Source organism: Populus trichocarpa, chromosome 14, assembly GCF_000002775.5.
Source record: "Populus trichocarpa isolate Nisqually-1 chromosome 14, P.trichocarpa_v4.1, whole genome shotgun sequence".
In the NCBI taxonomy this organism is placed as follows: domain Eukaryota; kingdom Viridiplantae; phylum Streptophyta; class Magnoliopsida; order Malpighiales; family Salicaceae; genus Populus; species Populus trichocarpa.
Genome location: NC_037298.2, coordinates 9,394,407 through 9,409,512, shown reverse-complemented (window position 1 = coordinate 9,409,512; position 15,106 = coordinate 9,394,407). Strand labels below are relative to the sequence as shown.

The window sequence follows — 15,106 nt, the reverse complement described above, 5'->3', positions numbered from 1 at the left end:
AGTAAATTGAGATCAATTTAGATTTTATTGATCTAGTTGATTTTTCTTTAGAGTTTTTTAGGGTGTTTCTAGAATTTCCAAGTGTTTTGGTGGATTTTTTTTATAATGTGTTCAATGTGAAAAAATGGGTTGAGAATGAATTTTTAAGCCACCCATTGATTTTTCAGCCACCATGATGATAGCTAAATTATAGTCAGCAACCTTGTAAACAACAAGTCGTTTGCCACTATACACTACTTGTCGCCCAATAATTTTTTTTTTCACTCTTGATAGTAAAAGGGTTTTTATTTAAAGTCATATGCGTGAGACTGATCTAGTAAGCCGACACGCATGTGCTCTTTTTAGAGAGCCAAATCATGCTGGGTTACGCAGGTCCGAGCACCTGATATGTTTTTTTTGCTTTTTCTTTAATTTTATTTTTCTACAAAGTTAATTAATTAAAATTATACTCATTTATAAAAATTTTAAATTAATTAAGAATATAATTTAGATATTATTTTATTAAATAACATTTAATTTTTATTTTATTTTCGAATAGAAATATATGGATATGTTTATAACATTAACAAGTTTTTTTATCCAGCTCATCATCATCATTATTTTTTTTAAATTTATCTGGTTAGTTTCTTTCTTTGATAGCATACATTTTTATTGTAATGTGATTAAACGAAAATATATTTTTTAAAAATGCCATTAAGTTCAATCAATTTCACAACATGAGTTATAGGTTAGCTCATGTTAGGTTAGGTTAGGTTAGGTTGATCAAAAATTTTACTTGTAAATAAAAATTATATTATTTTTAATATAACTTAATTTAATACGATTACAGTTTATTTATTTCCCTTGATTTAAAAAATGTTATGCAGTGAAGGAGAAAGAAAGTTCTAGAGAAGCCAAATCCGAGACACAACAAAACAAAAAAAAAAGATGAATTGATATTATTTTGTCTGCTTGAGTGTCCTAAACCTAGCTGGATTCTCAAGGCAGAGGCAAGCCATCTTGTGTCTCTCTGTCTGCCACAGATTTTTGACCCAGAAGATTTTCTATCCAATTTCATTCCACAGAAATATATTTTCATCTTATCAATGTCTCTTCTTTATTTGTGGGCAGGGTGCTCCTAAAAAAGAAAGTTAAGAGTCTTTTTTGTTTCTGATTTTGAGGTCTACGGTATGGATGGATAAGTATATGGTGCTGTGAACTCTCAGAGGAGGAGGAGAGATTTCTTCTATGATGGTTAAGCTTTGTTTGATGGCTTCTCATGGCTATCCTTCTGCCCCTGCTATTGTTTTTCACCAAGATCAGAAAAGGGTTTTCAAGGTATGATTGTTATTCTGCCCACTGTTGATTGTTTTCTGGATGATTCATCTGGAATGGTTCTTGAAATTGGTTTGTTTTGCTTCAGTTTCATGCTTGCTTTGAATCTGTGGTTCTACTGTGTCCGTTGAGAGCTGTGCTTGGAAACTGTTGTTGGCTCCAGAGATAAAAATACTTTACTATCTGCCCATCTGCAAAGTAGATAACACTTAATTTTAGCTGTTTAACGAGAGTGAGGGTTTTTGTCCTGCAATTCCAGGCTTGAGCAGCCTACAGCTACTTCCCTTAATATTCTTCTTCTTAGAAAAGAATTACGCGGTACAGATTGTGATATATGCATAATAAATTAAGTAAAACCTGATCTTATTAGGTGAGCCAGACCCATCTGGACTAAGAGATGCAACGCCTCGATTTCTTGCCTCCGCCACTGGGCTCCATTAAGAATCTGCCACCTGTCGAATAAAATTGAACTCTCAAATTAGCTTGTACCAAATTGCCTCTCCTCTTTCATTTCCATAATTTTTTCAGTTTATCTGTGACTTGGAAATAATCATTTCATTTTGTTGTTAATTTTAGTGCAAATTATGAAATCAGTATACTGATATCTATTTATTATTTTACTTAATGTATTGATTATTGACTTATCTGTATGTTTCTGTTAAGGTTGTACTTGTACAATAGTGGAGATATCTTAGTTTCCTCCACAATCGCCTTCCAATCTTTCCCAGATCCCATAAAAACCAAAACTATTATATTTAGAAGGTTTTATCATCCTAGGAAAACATTATAATTGGGTGCTTAGTTGATGATAAGCCAATGCTATTATTCTCGGTTTTTGTTCCATCTCATGACAGCTTGTGTCTGTTCAACAATAAATGACAGTTAACATTTCATTGATGCAGGATTGTCAGCCCTATTTACCTAGTCAGGGAACAAGACAAGAGATAACAAGATTGAATTCTCTTGTGCTGAAATTACACCAGCACGAGGAACCATGGAGACCCATGAATAGGTTCTGTGAATCTAATCGGTTTACTGAGATTGACTCAACAGTTAGAACTCCTACACTCATTGATGTGCAAGGTTTGCAACCCTGTGGACTCTTTTTCTGGATGAATAATCTTAAACATTGTTTTCAAGTCCTTTTGTTTTGTTCTTGTCTTCCTTTATTTGAAGAGCTTGGTATTGAGGTTACTTATCTTTCGTCATTTTTTCTGTAAAAAAACATCCATGTCAGAACTGATCTGAGAAGGTGGATCCATGCAGCAGACCCTACTAGTTTGGTATTGAGACTTAGTTTAGTTGAATTTTAGTAAAAGTACCATAAGAACTTCTATTTCTTAATTAACTCATTCCATTATTTTTTATTGTAATGCGCATGTGTTAACTTAAGCAACAAAAGCAATGAAAGGCGATATAATTTTTGAGTGTGTTGCTTCTGGTGACATAACACCCTGATAAAGAATGTAGTAGTAGCTCCCATAGATTTAGAGGATAACTGTAGTGATTTTGGAAAGCGTGGTCAATAGAACAAGAGTTTGTTTTTGATCGGTCAATGGAATGGGAAATCTATGATGATCAAACAATTAGAAGGCTATGGAAGAGGTCGAAGTTGGTGTGTGTTTTCTGTGACAATTAATGGGATGATATGGCAAGTGATTTGTACATCATCCTTTTTTATGTAATGTTTGAAGCTTAAATCTATATTATATTGTTGCAGAGTGCTCAAGTATTCTAAGTAGCATTCTTGTTTTGCTGTCAGATGCTCGCCCAGACTCAGTACTTTTCAGCTTTGGAATAGTTGAAAAATGCACAAGACAGGAAAAAATCTTGCAGTTTCTTATGTCCGAGTCAAATAAATTAGAAAGAGATGGATTGGATTTATCTCTGCTATCTGAGTTGATGGGGCTTCAAACAGTGATGTTTGATGCGCAACAGCTGTCACATTCTCCTCTTATTTATCCAAGTGGTCAACTTGATGCCCCAAAATCTCTAGTTGACTTTGTGGCAGATATGGTCTGTAGTTCAAAGCTTACAGTTCTTCCAGATGGTCGAGTATTGCTAACGGGTAGTGGGACAGAGATGAAGGATGTCCTCTCTACTGTTGCTGAGTTTTACTTGTCAAAAAACTCAACTATGTGGAAAAAACAGTCGATGCTCATCCCAAAACTTACAAGGTATTGATATTTAGACCTGGTTGTATTTAACTCAGAAGCACGAGGCAGCTTTTCTAGTTATGCTATTGAAAAATTCTCAAGGTTCAACTAAAGTTAATTCCTTGTTTGCCTTTTTGTTTTTATGTTTTAAGTGGAATAATAAATCCTAATTTATGATCTTGACTGATTGACTCGATTAGTAAACTTGCTGATTGCTTCTAGAGTCTAAGTGGCCCCAAATAGAAACCACATCTTCTGAAGTCCTTATTAAGAAAGAAAAACTCTCTTGTTCCCGCAAAGGATGCCTTGCACTCCGTGTTCTTTTTTTTCTAAAATTTGTATCTAGCGTCTAAAATTCCTTCTATCGGGGTCATTTACTTCTGGACATTAGCCATTTCCTAAAACATTTTGGACTGTGATTTATTTTTGGAACGAACATTGCCTAGTATGAGAAACTAATCACTACGGCTTGTGCATTTCTCCACGGGATCTTTATATCCCAGTCTTCCCTTTTAAAACGATATTGTATACCATTGAGTGAAAAATCATCCACTCTACTTGGAGTGCCCATGACCCACCTCCATTCGCAAAAACTGATTCCACATATCCAAAACTACTAAATAGTGCCTGAAAAGATGGTTTTGAGTCTTTCTACAGTTATGACTGGTTACACAAGTATTAGGTGATAGTGCTCTGTATGGTCTGCTAATCTCCATTTTTGCAATAAGACTCGCCGTTGCTAATTTTTCATGCTATGTTATACGTGTTTTCAATGTCCTTCTCACTATTGTCAAGTTATTGTTCCAAGACTTTTCTCAGCAATCATTTGATTGACCAGGTTTGATACAAGTAAAGTAGATGCTAATATTACTGGGTCATCTTTCAAGGCCAGAGATGCCTCATCTGCTACTTTGAAGAGGTAGGAATCTATTCATTGCAAAAGCACTTCATTTGTCATTTTCTTTTTGCCAATCTCTTATGACAAGTCAGCATGAACATGCCCAAAATAAGAGACTTTGTCCTGTTTTTTATTATCTTGGATTATATTGCGTTCATTCAAAAGTTTAGTCTAGTGTTTGAGGGTTTGAAATATTTAGGCATAGATTAGGATTGCTTTTAGGTGGGTTTCATGTGGGTGATGGGAGGCCAAATTTTTTGGAATGTGCTATGTTTGCAATACTCTTTTGCGTTTTGGTGGATTGAAATTCAATAGTTTCAAGATGAGCATTTATCATTTTACTTTTGCTATAAAATTATTTTATTTGCCTTTTTATGAGGCTCCACAACATTATCTTTGGAGATTAAAGAACTTTGTTGGATTACACTTTTTTCTTCCCTGTTATTGGTATCTTCTTTCACATTTCTGAAAAGAATTTTGGGAAAATTAATTTGAGCATCCTATGGTTTTTTTTTTTCACTTTATAACCAATTTTTCGAATATTACGCTTTGCAACCTGGGTCAAAGCAGATTTTGAAAATCAATGAAATGATAATAATACCCCCACATATATTAAAGCGTTGAAAGTAACCATCACCACACAACTCATTCTCTCTCTCTTCATGCTAACCTCTCCAAACCCACAATCGTTCTCTCACCACGAGTCCCCACCAGAAATTTCACTAAAAGTCATCTAAAAATCCCAACTTGTCTTTTCTCTCACCCATAAGCAAAATCCTAATGAAAGAAACAAGGTCAATTCTATCTTTTAGGAAGGCTCCCACATGCCATTGATTTAGAGGTGATACTAGGTTCTTGATGGTTGATGGTGGAGCTGGATTTACTGGTGTAGATCTATTGGGTTCTTGATGGTGGAGTTGGATTTGTTGGTGGGGGATATGGGGCAACATTGTTATGTGGGGAGACTGGTGCAGAACTTCGGAGAAGAATTGATGGTGGAGTTGGATTTGGTACTATCAACTAGCTTTTAAATAATTTTAAATGTCAAAGTGTAAGAATAAAATCAATTTAAATAAATTAATGGTAGTGGAAGAATAAATGACATATTTGGTGTTATGATCCGAGCAAATTCAAAGTGTGGTCACGTGGTGAGATGGAAACATCACCCCAATCACCTTGAAGCTTTTTCCCATTACAAGTTTTCTTGTTTAATAAATTGTGATGGACCTAAAGAGCAAGATGTGATTGCTAGGAAGGATATTCTAAAGACACCATTAAAAGACCCAAAGATCCAAATTTTATATGGTAATGTGGGGAGATTGGTGCGTAACTTTGGAGAAGGATTGAAGGGTTGCCTTTTTTTCTTTTCTTTTTTCTTGTTCCTTTTTGCTTTCTCCCTGTCTATATTGTTTTTCAAGTTTTTTAGTGGTATTTTTGTTTTTTTAGGCTTTAGGGTTTTTTAGTTATTATTTCAAATGGCAGTCATGTAAATAAATTCACCTCTTTTTTTTTACTTTTTTCTGGCAACAACTTCTAAGGATGTAAAGTGTTATCTGCATTTAAATTTTAGGCTGCAAAGTATAATATTCAAAAAATTTGCTGCAAAGTGAAAAAAAAACCCAAACGATAGATGCTTAGAGTAATTTTTCATTTATTTAATTAACAAAAAAGAAAGAAAACAAAAGGAGAGAGAAAAAGAGGAACAAAAACAGCTTGCTATAGAAAAGCTTGATTATTAAGAGTAATTTTTCATTTATTTATTTATTTTTGTTCTCATTTAATGTAGTGTTATTTCTTTTGGCAGTCCTGTAAAAATCAAGCCATCCCGAAAAAAGAAGAATAATAGAAAGGGAGGCAGAGAGAGGGATCTCTACAAAAGGAACTACTTCCATGCATGCGAGAGCCTTCTATCCTTGATGATGGACAAGCGACGTGGGAAAACAGCTGTCTTGTTGCTGAAGAAATCTGGCCCTGAACTTCCTGAGCTTCTGAACCAGTTCTCTGTTGGCATTGCTGGGGCTGGCCTTGCTCTTCTTTTTTCCATCATCTGCAGGGTAGCTTGCGGGAGGGTATCCTTCTGTGCATCTAAACTGTTCAGCACCAGTGTTGGTCTTGGGCTGGTCTGGCTCTCCTGGGCAGTGAGTAAATTGAAGGACACGGTTGTTTACATTAGCAAGCATGCAAGCAAGTTAGGTCTGAAGGATGAGGAAATAATGGGGATCGTGAATGAAAGTTTTCGTGACATATACTTCAGAGCTGTAACAGTGATGGCAGTGGCAGTACTGAGGCTTGTATGAGCATCAAGTGATGGAAGTTGTGAAACATGATGACATGGAAATGCCTACTATTTTTCGAAAATACGACTGGGTGAAGACTGGAACTGCAAATGCTGGCAGAGCGCAGATGTTTGAATGGGCGGACTCGAGTCAAAAAGCTGCTGCTTCTGAGCTTGGGTGGTTAATACAGGGATGGCGGATGGGTCTTACATGACCAGAGGTCACGAGTCATATCTCATAATCATTCAGGTCGTTCTTGTAGATTCTATGATCGGTTTTGTAAATGAATGAGAAGTGAACTTTAACAGAGAACCTATATTTTTTTCATCAGAGAAAGCCTATAAAAGCCTCCGTATAAATTTGTTAATCGCGTTAAAGAGGTCATTTTTAACTCTCCTGTTAGGTATTAAGTTCAGTGCAAATATTGTTTAAAGAGGATAAGTAGTGTTAAAAGTAATATATTTTTTATTTTTTAAAATTTATTTTTAATATAGTACATTAAAGCATTAAAAAAAATACTGGAAAATTAATTTGAAAAAAAAAACATCTTAATGAAAGAAAGATTCTTAATTTTATTTATTCAGCAGCTGGCTTTAGAATCTCTCTCCGTGGGGACGTTAAAAAATAAGGTTTCTGAAGCTTCATCTGGATTTTGAGAGTGGAAATCATGCAAATGTAAACTCTTGAAAAAATCGAGTGGGAATCACGCCATGATGCTGTGAGACTGTTCTTAGCCACATTCTAGTTACGGGCACAAATCCTGCAATAGACTCACTGTCAAAGCATAGAAATTAGAATAGACTCGGTAATTTTACACTGACTGTAATTTCGACATTCAGACAGTTCCTGAAATAAGCTTTTACAGTCTCAGCCAGCCGTTTAGACACCTTATTCCAACAATTCACTCCAGAAAAAAATGGGAAAGAAGAATTTTCAAACAAAAATGATTTACCGTGGTGTATGAGTCCAAAGCCATTGCTATTTTGACAGGGATATTATTAAAAAAAAACGAGACAAAACAAAATGATCAAACCACGTTGATCAATTGTACGCAATGGATGGGGTTGAAGACAATAATCCTCTTAAATTTACTCCATTTCAGACCGCTAACAATCTCTCTTTAGCAGCACCTAGGAAAACATTGCATCGAAGCAGTCCAAGAACTCACCACATGGCATTTCTTTTAATCAAATAATAATCTGTCCTTGCCACCCCTTTTTTAGTGTCCACGATCACAAACACTCAATCAAGCACTTTTGAGACCACCCCCGCTCCAACCGTTCTACCCCCCTCCCTCAAGGCAAACCTTTGTCCTGTCATATCAAGAACATGCAGTATATTAATCCCACAATAAAAAAGCTACAGCTCCTAGTCAACATTAACGGAAATAAAACGTGCAGAATTTGGCACATGTGTACTTCGAGCACTCAAGTTAACATTTGAAAATCAGAAATAAATTCAGTGCATGGGCAAACCATTTATCACTTTTTTTCAGATTTAAGAAACAACACCAAGTTTCTTCATTCAGTCATGCAACTGTCATTCTCACATGTGATATGCCCAAAAACTTCACGCAGTGATAATAACAATCAAAGGGTTTGCATGACAGGAGCAAACAGGTTATTGTGTCCAAGGAAGATCAATAAACGACTTGCACCAGAAAGTCAGAATTAGGGTTCTAGCTGAACACACCTGTTTCAAGAGGAACTGGTAAGATCAGCTCAAAGACTGCGGTCACGTTGTCCCCAGGCATGACCATCTTAACATTTTCTGGCAACTCTACTTTTCCAGTGATATCTGCAGTTCGCAAGTAAAACTGAGGTCTGTAGTTGGAGAAAAAGGCAGTATGACGACCTCCTTCATCCTTCGTGAGGGAGTATATCTCTGCCTCAAACCTCTTGGATGTCTTCACAGTTCCAGGCTTGGCAATAACCTAAATAACAAGTGGGAACAAAGATAGTAAAGCAAACCTAAATTCAAACATCAATACAGGTCATACTTTTTTTTTAAAGATTCTTCATTAATGCATTGATCAACAACGATCATAATGATTCCAACTGAAGTGGTTATTAAATGAAACGCTAAATTTACAGAATATCAATGCAAATTGAAGCGGATAATATTAAATGAAATGCCACATTTACAGGGTATAAAAAACAATGATCAAATATTTTTTTGTTCGAAATCACAGATTTAGTAATAAGAAAGAGTGCACTTTATAAATTTGATAAAATGAATCTACAATCCATAAAAAAAGTGTTTCAATTTTGTCTCTTAGAGTTTGTTTGTTTTTGTTTTCGAAAATGTTATTAATTTTTCTGTGTTTTCAGATTGTTTTGATGTACTAGTGTCAAAAATAAATTTTAAAACATAAAAAAAAAATATTATTTTGATGTATTTTTAGGCGAAAAGAACTTTGAAAAACAACCGCTATCACAGTACTAAATGGGCCCTTAATCCTGCCTGCCGCTTACCTGTCCACGTTGCACATCTTCTCGTTTCAAGCCACGAAGAAGAAGACCTACATTGTCTCCAGCCTAGGAAAACAAACATACCCATCAATCGTTCAATAACTGCTGCAAAGAAGACTCTCTGGCCTAAATTGTAAATAGTGCTTAACCTGTAGTCTTACCTGTCCTTGATCCAACAATTTCTTGAACATCTCAACACCAGTTACAGTGGTTTTCTTGGGACCATCCTGCAAAAAAAAAAACCCAAGTATTAGGAGCACAATAATATCCAGAGGCCAGAGCACTCCTTAAATTTCATATCCAGACTAAACTGAAAGCACAATCGCCTCCAAAATTGTTGGTTAATATTCAAATGAGAAGTACAGTAAATCACAGCTACACTAGTTTTCGAACGGAAGTAAATGAAATGCTTCACAAGCAATAAAAAATAAATAGTCAAGTTAGATTTTACTTTTGATAATCCCAAAATTTCAACTTCTTCGCCAACTTTGATGGTCCCTTGTTCAACACGGCCAGTCGCAACAGTTCCACGTCCCTTCAATAAAAATAAAAATTGAAATTAAAGTTGGATTCCAGAGAGCACAACTTTTTTCATGAGCAAGCAAAAGATATCTTACAGCAATACCAGGTGAAGAATGAGACAGCAATTATGCACAGTTTACCGCAAATATCGCATGACATGAAGACAAAAGGACATCCAAAGTCAAAACATCTTAAACATACAACCATGAGTTTTATACAAAGAAAAGAAGGAAATTTACAGCACCATCAATGCAGGGTTACCCAGTAGTTCACCAGCCTATTTCAGATTAGGAAAGAGATTCAAAGACAAACTAAGGAAATGAAATCCCAAAACAACAAAGAGAACACTAAAAGCTTGCTGCAGTCATGCAGTTAGTTCTTGTGAGCAATAATCCAAACACAGTATGCTAAATGTCCCTTCTTTACCTGAATCGAGAAAACATCTTCTATTGGCATCAAGAAAGGCTTGTCAAGTTGACGCACAGGGTCAGGAATGTATTCGTCCACAGCATCCATTAATTTTAAAATGGCATTCTTGCCTATTTCCTCATTTGTACCCTGTAAAGCAGACAATGCCGATCCCTGAACAATAGGGATTTCATCTCCAGGAAACTTGTAGAAATTAAGAAGTTCTGTCACAAACAAATGTCTAGTGAAGAACTTGTGGCAAATAAAATAAAACAGAAGCAGGAAATAACTTTCCATGAACACAATCTAAAAAGGACAATACCTCGCACTTCCATTTCCACAAGCTCTATTAACTCTGGATCTGATACAACATCAACTTTATTCAGGAAGCATACAAGTGATGGTACACCAACCTAGCCAAAACATTCAGAAAAAAAAGAATAAGAAAGTTCAAGGTTGGATTATCAGACAAGAGTCAAAGGGAAAACTAAATATGCTTTAGATTCTAATAGAAGATGCCAACCTGGCGGGCAAGCAAAATATGTTCCTTAGTTTGTGGCATGGGTCCATCAGCAGCAGATACAACCAGAATTCCACCATCCATTTGAGCAGCTCCAGTAATCATATTCTGCAAATAAATTAGAATCATTACTGGATGCATCAATAATAGAGTTTAAGGGAATTCAATTACTTAACCAGTAAACTCCGAAGAACTGTTAAAAAATCTTAAATAGTTCTCCAATAAATGCGAGGCTGTCAAATCAGAAATAACTTCTCAATCCAGTTTTCATAAATGACTAACATTTTCTTCACTGGTATTTCTAATGTATAACTGCCAGCATTTTTCATAGGTTTAGCAAAACATTAGTTACAACAGTTATTCATGGATGTAAGGTTCCTGCAAAGAATATGAAAGTATTCTTGCCATGTGCCCGTCACTCTTGCTACAAGTTTCCAGAACCTCCTGCATCTTTAATTCTTTATATGTAATCATCGCAATAATGTAAATTGAACTTAGCATGGTATGCAGCCAAAGACTGCAAAAAATTGAAATGTATCTTCATTGTTCATCCAAGAAGAAACTAAATTCATGACATACTTTAACATAATCTGCATGTCCAGGGCAGTCCACATGAGCATAGTGACGCTTAGTAGTTTCATACTCCACATGGGCCTGCAACATCATATTAAAAAAACAAATATTTTTATTAAAAAGAAAAAAAAGACCGCGAAAATAGTAATCCATTTTTGGCATATCTAAAATGACTAAACGTAGTGCTCATTAAAGTGTTTAAAAAATGGAATTTTGGTATATGAAATGCATGCAGAAAATTGGTGTGGGGGGGAGCAATTCCAACCGTAGCAATAGTAATTCCTCTCTTTTTCTCTTCAGGGGCCTTGTCAATTTCATCAAAAGCAATGGCCTTGGCTTTCCCTTCTTCTGCTAACACCTACACACAAAGAAACACTTAAGGTACTATCCAATTGAATGCTCAAAGCTTTCAAGACCCAGAAAATGCATGAAAAAGGCAAACCTTTGTAATAGCTGCAGTCAAAGTAGTCTTGCCGTGATCAACATGTCCAATTGTTCCCACATTCACATGAGGTTTACTGTAAACACAAAAAGAAGAGGTCACACAATTGACAACCTATTCAAGTCGCCCTTTTTTCTCCGTTCTTTCACCATTCATCCCTTTCCTTCATCATTTTTTCCCTTTATTCTCTGATGGGTTAGCGTAAGATTCTATTTTTACCCAGTTAAACTACGATTTGAAACAAAAGAGAAAACAACAATAATAAGAGAAATAAGATAAGATATAAAGAGAACATACTTTCTCGTGAAGGTGGCCATGGATCTCCACCAAGGAGAAGACGAGGTTCTGTCATTTGAAGAAGAAAGAGATTCGGAAATTGAGGAGTGAGTGGAAGCCGATCCTCGGCAGCAGCAGTGGATTTGTGAGGAGAATGGCAAGAGGCGCTTCGAATTAGGGTTTCTAAGAACCACCGAAGCCATTTAGGTTTCGATTCAGAAACGAAATGTCTGTTGGACGGAGAGAGATGGGGGGCGGAGAGGAGAGCAAGAGCTGTTTTAGCCTTTGGGGTTTTAGGGGTTTTAGTTTTCACTTCAGTTGATTCATACGAGCCAAGATTCTAGACCCGACCCGACTGTAAGTTTTGCGACCCGGTTCAGGCTTCGGTCTCATGCTCTCCCATGGGCTGGACTTATTTTTGGGCCGACTATATTGGAGCACTTGCCAATCATTCTGTTCTCGTGATTAAAAAATTGATTTAGAATTGGTGGAAACATTTTGCATTTTACTCATACGTATGAAAACAATACATTAAGCACTTGGAGCTTACAATATTTTCATGAATGAGATTATTAGGATAGAAATATTTTATTTTTATAAAAAATTTAGTAGTGAGACTCTTTAAAAAAAAACCCTAGAATTTATTGAATGAGTTTTCTTTTTATAATTTTAACCAATTTTTCAAAAACTTTTTTGTATTATACCACTGGCCGAGTTAACTTTTTTTAACACAAAAAAAAAAATGCTTAGACTATAATAATTCAAGTTAATTTGGGTTAACTTGATCAACACGTAATTTAAAATATGAAATTAAAACAATCCAAAAAAAACAAAAAAAATAATTTAAAACCCGTTAAAGGATTAGAACTAGAGAATGAGGCAAGATAGAAAAGGGTCATTTTATCTAAAAAGTATATGTTGACTCTGCTTTCCAGCTAAGTCAAGAAATTTGATTATCATATGTTTCTCTTCTTTGCTAATGATCCTATTATAGCTACCCACCCCGTCTTTCTGATCGCTTGCCATGGCTATTAAATTTTCTGCTATCCAAACCGTATTGGCCTTCATTTTCTCATTCGTGCCTGTTGTTATCCCTTTGAATTTCAGCTATCCTGCAGTTTTCAATTCCGGTGAGTGTTCATGAAGTCAAATTTAACGGGTTTAAAAATCCTTTTAAAATATTTAAAAAAAATTAAAAATATATCTTTACAAGCTCGGGCTACAACGTCCAAGTCTAACATGTTTAAGTCTAGACAGTGTGCTTTAATCTATTTTTTATCTTTTATGGGTTTCAACAACTTGCTCGAGCCTAACACTCCATTGAAAATTTTTCTAGGCCCCCACGTGAATCTGTTAGTATTTTATACTGATCCAATACATATTATTTTGAGTAGAATACAACTCAAAATATCACAAAGATGAAATTACACTTAACCCCTCATCTCCATAAAAAAAGCAAGACTCTTGGGCTATAAATACATAATAAATCCTTCAAATGAAAAGGTTTCACAATCTTTTTATTCTTAATATTTTCAGTATACTTATTTTCAGAGTCTATCTCTCTAAAATATTATTGTACTTTCTTTATACATACTGACTTAAATATTTGAGAGTCACTACGTCCATCAAAGAAGATCTTTTATATGTATTAACTACCAATCACCTGAACTTTTCATATCAAGCCACAAAAATCTTGACTGCAAAAAATAAATCAAATTATTTAAAATAAAATATTAACAAATTATCCGATACATATATTTTATTTATAAGCGATTTAGATTTTGAAACTTCTTCAACCCTCCTAATGTACAAACCTGCTTCCATGAGGTTCTGAATGGCCGCTTGATTATCGATTTCTTAAGTAATGTATCAAGCTCATCATCAACCTCTTGCTGACATCATAATCTCCCACAAATCAAATCATTTTTTTTTTTTAAGTAACCCGGGGTGTTCGGGCCAATTTACGCGCACCACAACTAATCTCGAGTCCACTGAATATCCTGCTTGCCCAGTGAGCATGTAAGGCATTGTGGAGATGACAGGCGTGCACAGTAAGGCTTGAACCCTGGTGCAAAGGTAAGGAACAAGTCCCTTCCACTGCTCGCCACAACCTCAAGTGCATGATCAAATCATTTCTTGAAACCAGTGGATGCAATGAACCGACCGTTTCAGAATCCATATGTGGATTGTGGGGAGCCCCTAACTTCCATAAGAGGTGTAACTTTGCCACTGCTGGATCTACTAAACTTCCAGCAAATGTCCATTTTCATTTGGAATTCAGTTGGCTCTTAAATTGCGAGCCAAGTTTTCTTTTTCTTTTTCTCTCCATATCTTACAATGATTCTAGTATTTGCTGGAAATGGTTTTTGCTAACAGAGAAATTAATTGCTCTAGACAAGAAATTTCAGAAGTACCTGCCTCTAGAAGATTATTTCAAGCAAGGCCCTTGCATGTTCGATGCGGGTCAGAATGATGTCGATGGCGTATTTAATTCGTAATCGGAGGGCCATGTGACAGCTTCTTTTCCGGCCACTTTATCAGACTTTGAGGCTATAATTAAGGTTGTCCTTAATTGTGCTGGTTATTTCAAAATAGTGCTTCAGAAAAGATAAAATAGAGGGGATAGAAAAGATAAAGTAAAAAAGAAAAAATAATAAAGTTATATTTAATAATAGTATTCAAACAAAATAAAAAATAAAAAAATTTATTTTATTATTAATATATATTATTATCAAACTTACATATTTTAAAAAATAATTACATATTCTTTTTTTTTTAATAATATTATAATAACAATAGTTATAAAACCATGATTAACATGGTGGGTTGACTCGGAACCGGGCTGACATAGGACTTGGACTGGTGCGAGTTAAAAAAATTAAAAAAAGATTGACTTGATCTAACTTAGTCAAAAACTCAGGTTGATCTGGGATAAAATAAGGGTTAAAAATCTATCGAATTTTTTTGAAAGATTTCTAGGTCAAAACAATGTTGTTTTGATTATTTTTAAACATTGCTTGACTTATCAAACCTATGATTTGAGTCATGGGTTTCATTGGATTTAATAACTTTGTTTTTTTATGAAACTACTTTCTATTTAACTATATAAAAAAATGCTTGCAAAATCAAGCACCAACCTAATATCAAGATGTTTGTTAGAGACCGTGATAACTCAATAGAAAACAAACGAAAACAAATTATACAACTCAATTTCCAATCAACCCCATGTTGGAGGATGGATTTGAATACA

General features: G+C 35.1%; 2 protein-coding genes across 2 annotated transcripts; one reads left to right on the top strand and one right to left on the bottom strand.

The window, feature by feature from the left end:
* The first annotated feature begins 848 nt into the window (after nt 1-848).
* On the top strand, nt 849-7,011 carry LOC7466273 (uncharacterized). The gene is made up of 5 exons (XM_024584517.2): nt 849-1,317; nt 2,217-2,397; nt 3,077-3,491; nt 4,309-4,389; nt 6,173-7,011. Exons 1-5 carry the CDS (start codon nt 1,228-1,230, stop codon nt 6,663-6,665), a joined length of 1,260 nt encoding a protein of 419 aa, XP_024440285.2. The 5' UTR covers nt 849-1,227; the 3' UTR covers nt 6,666-7,011.
* Nucleotides 7,012-7,419: 408 nt separating this feature from the next.
* On the bottom strand, nt 7,420-12,163 carry LOC7457990 (elongation factor Tu, mitochondrial). The gene is made up of 12 exons (XM_002320352.4): nt 11,878-12,163; nt 11,581-11,656; nt 11,404-11,496; nt 11,145-11,219; nt 10,569-10,673; nt 10,368-10,458; nt 10,064-10,269; nt 9,567-9,650; nt 9,277-9,342; nt 9,119-9,181; nt 8,337-8,577; nt 7,420-7,957 (listed from the first exon to the last, which is right to left on the bottom strand). Exons 1-12 carry the CDS (start codon nt 12,057-12,059, stop codon nt 7,887-7,889), a joined length of 1,353 nt encoding a protein of 450 aa, XP_002320388.1. The 5' UTR covers nt 12,060-12,163; the 3' UTR covers nt 7,420-7,886.
* Nucleotides 12,164-15,106: the final 2,943 nt, after the last annotated feature.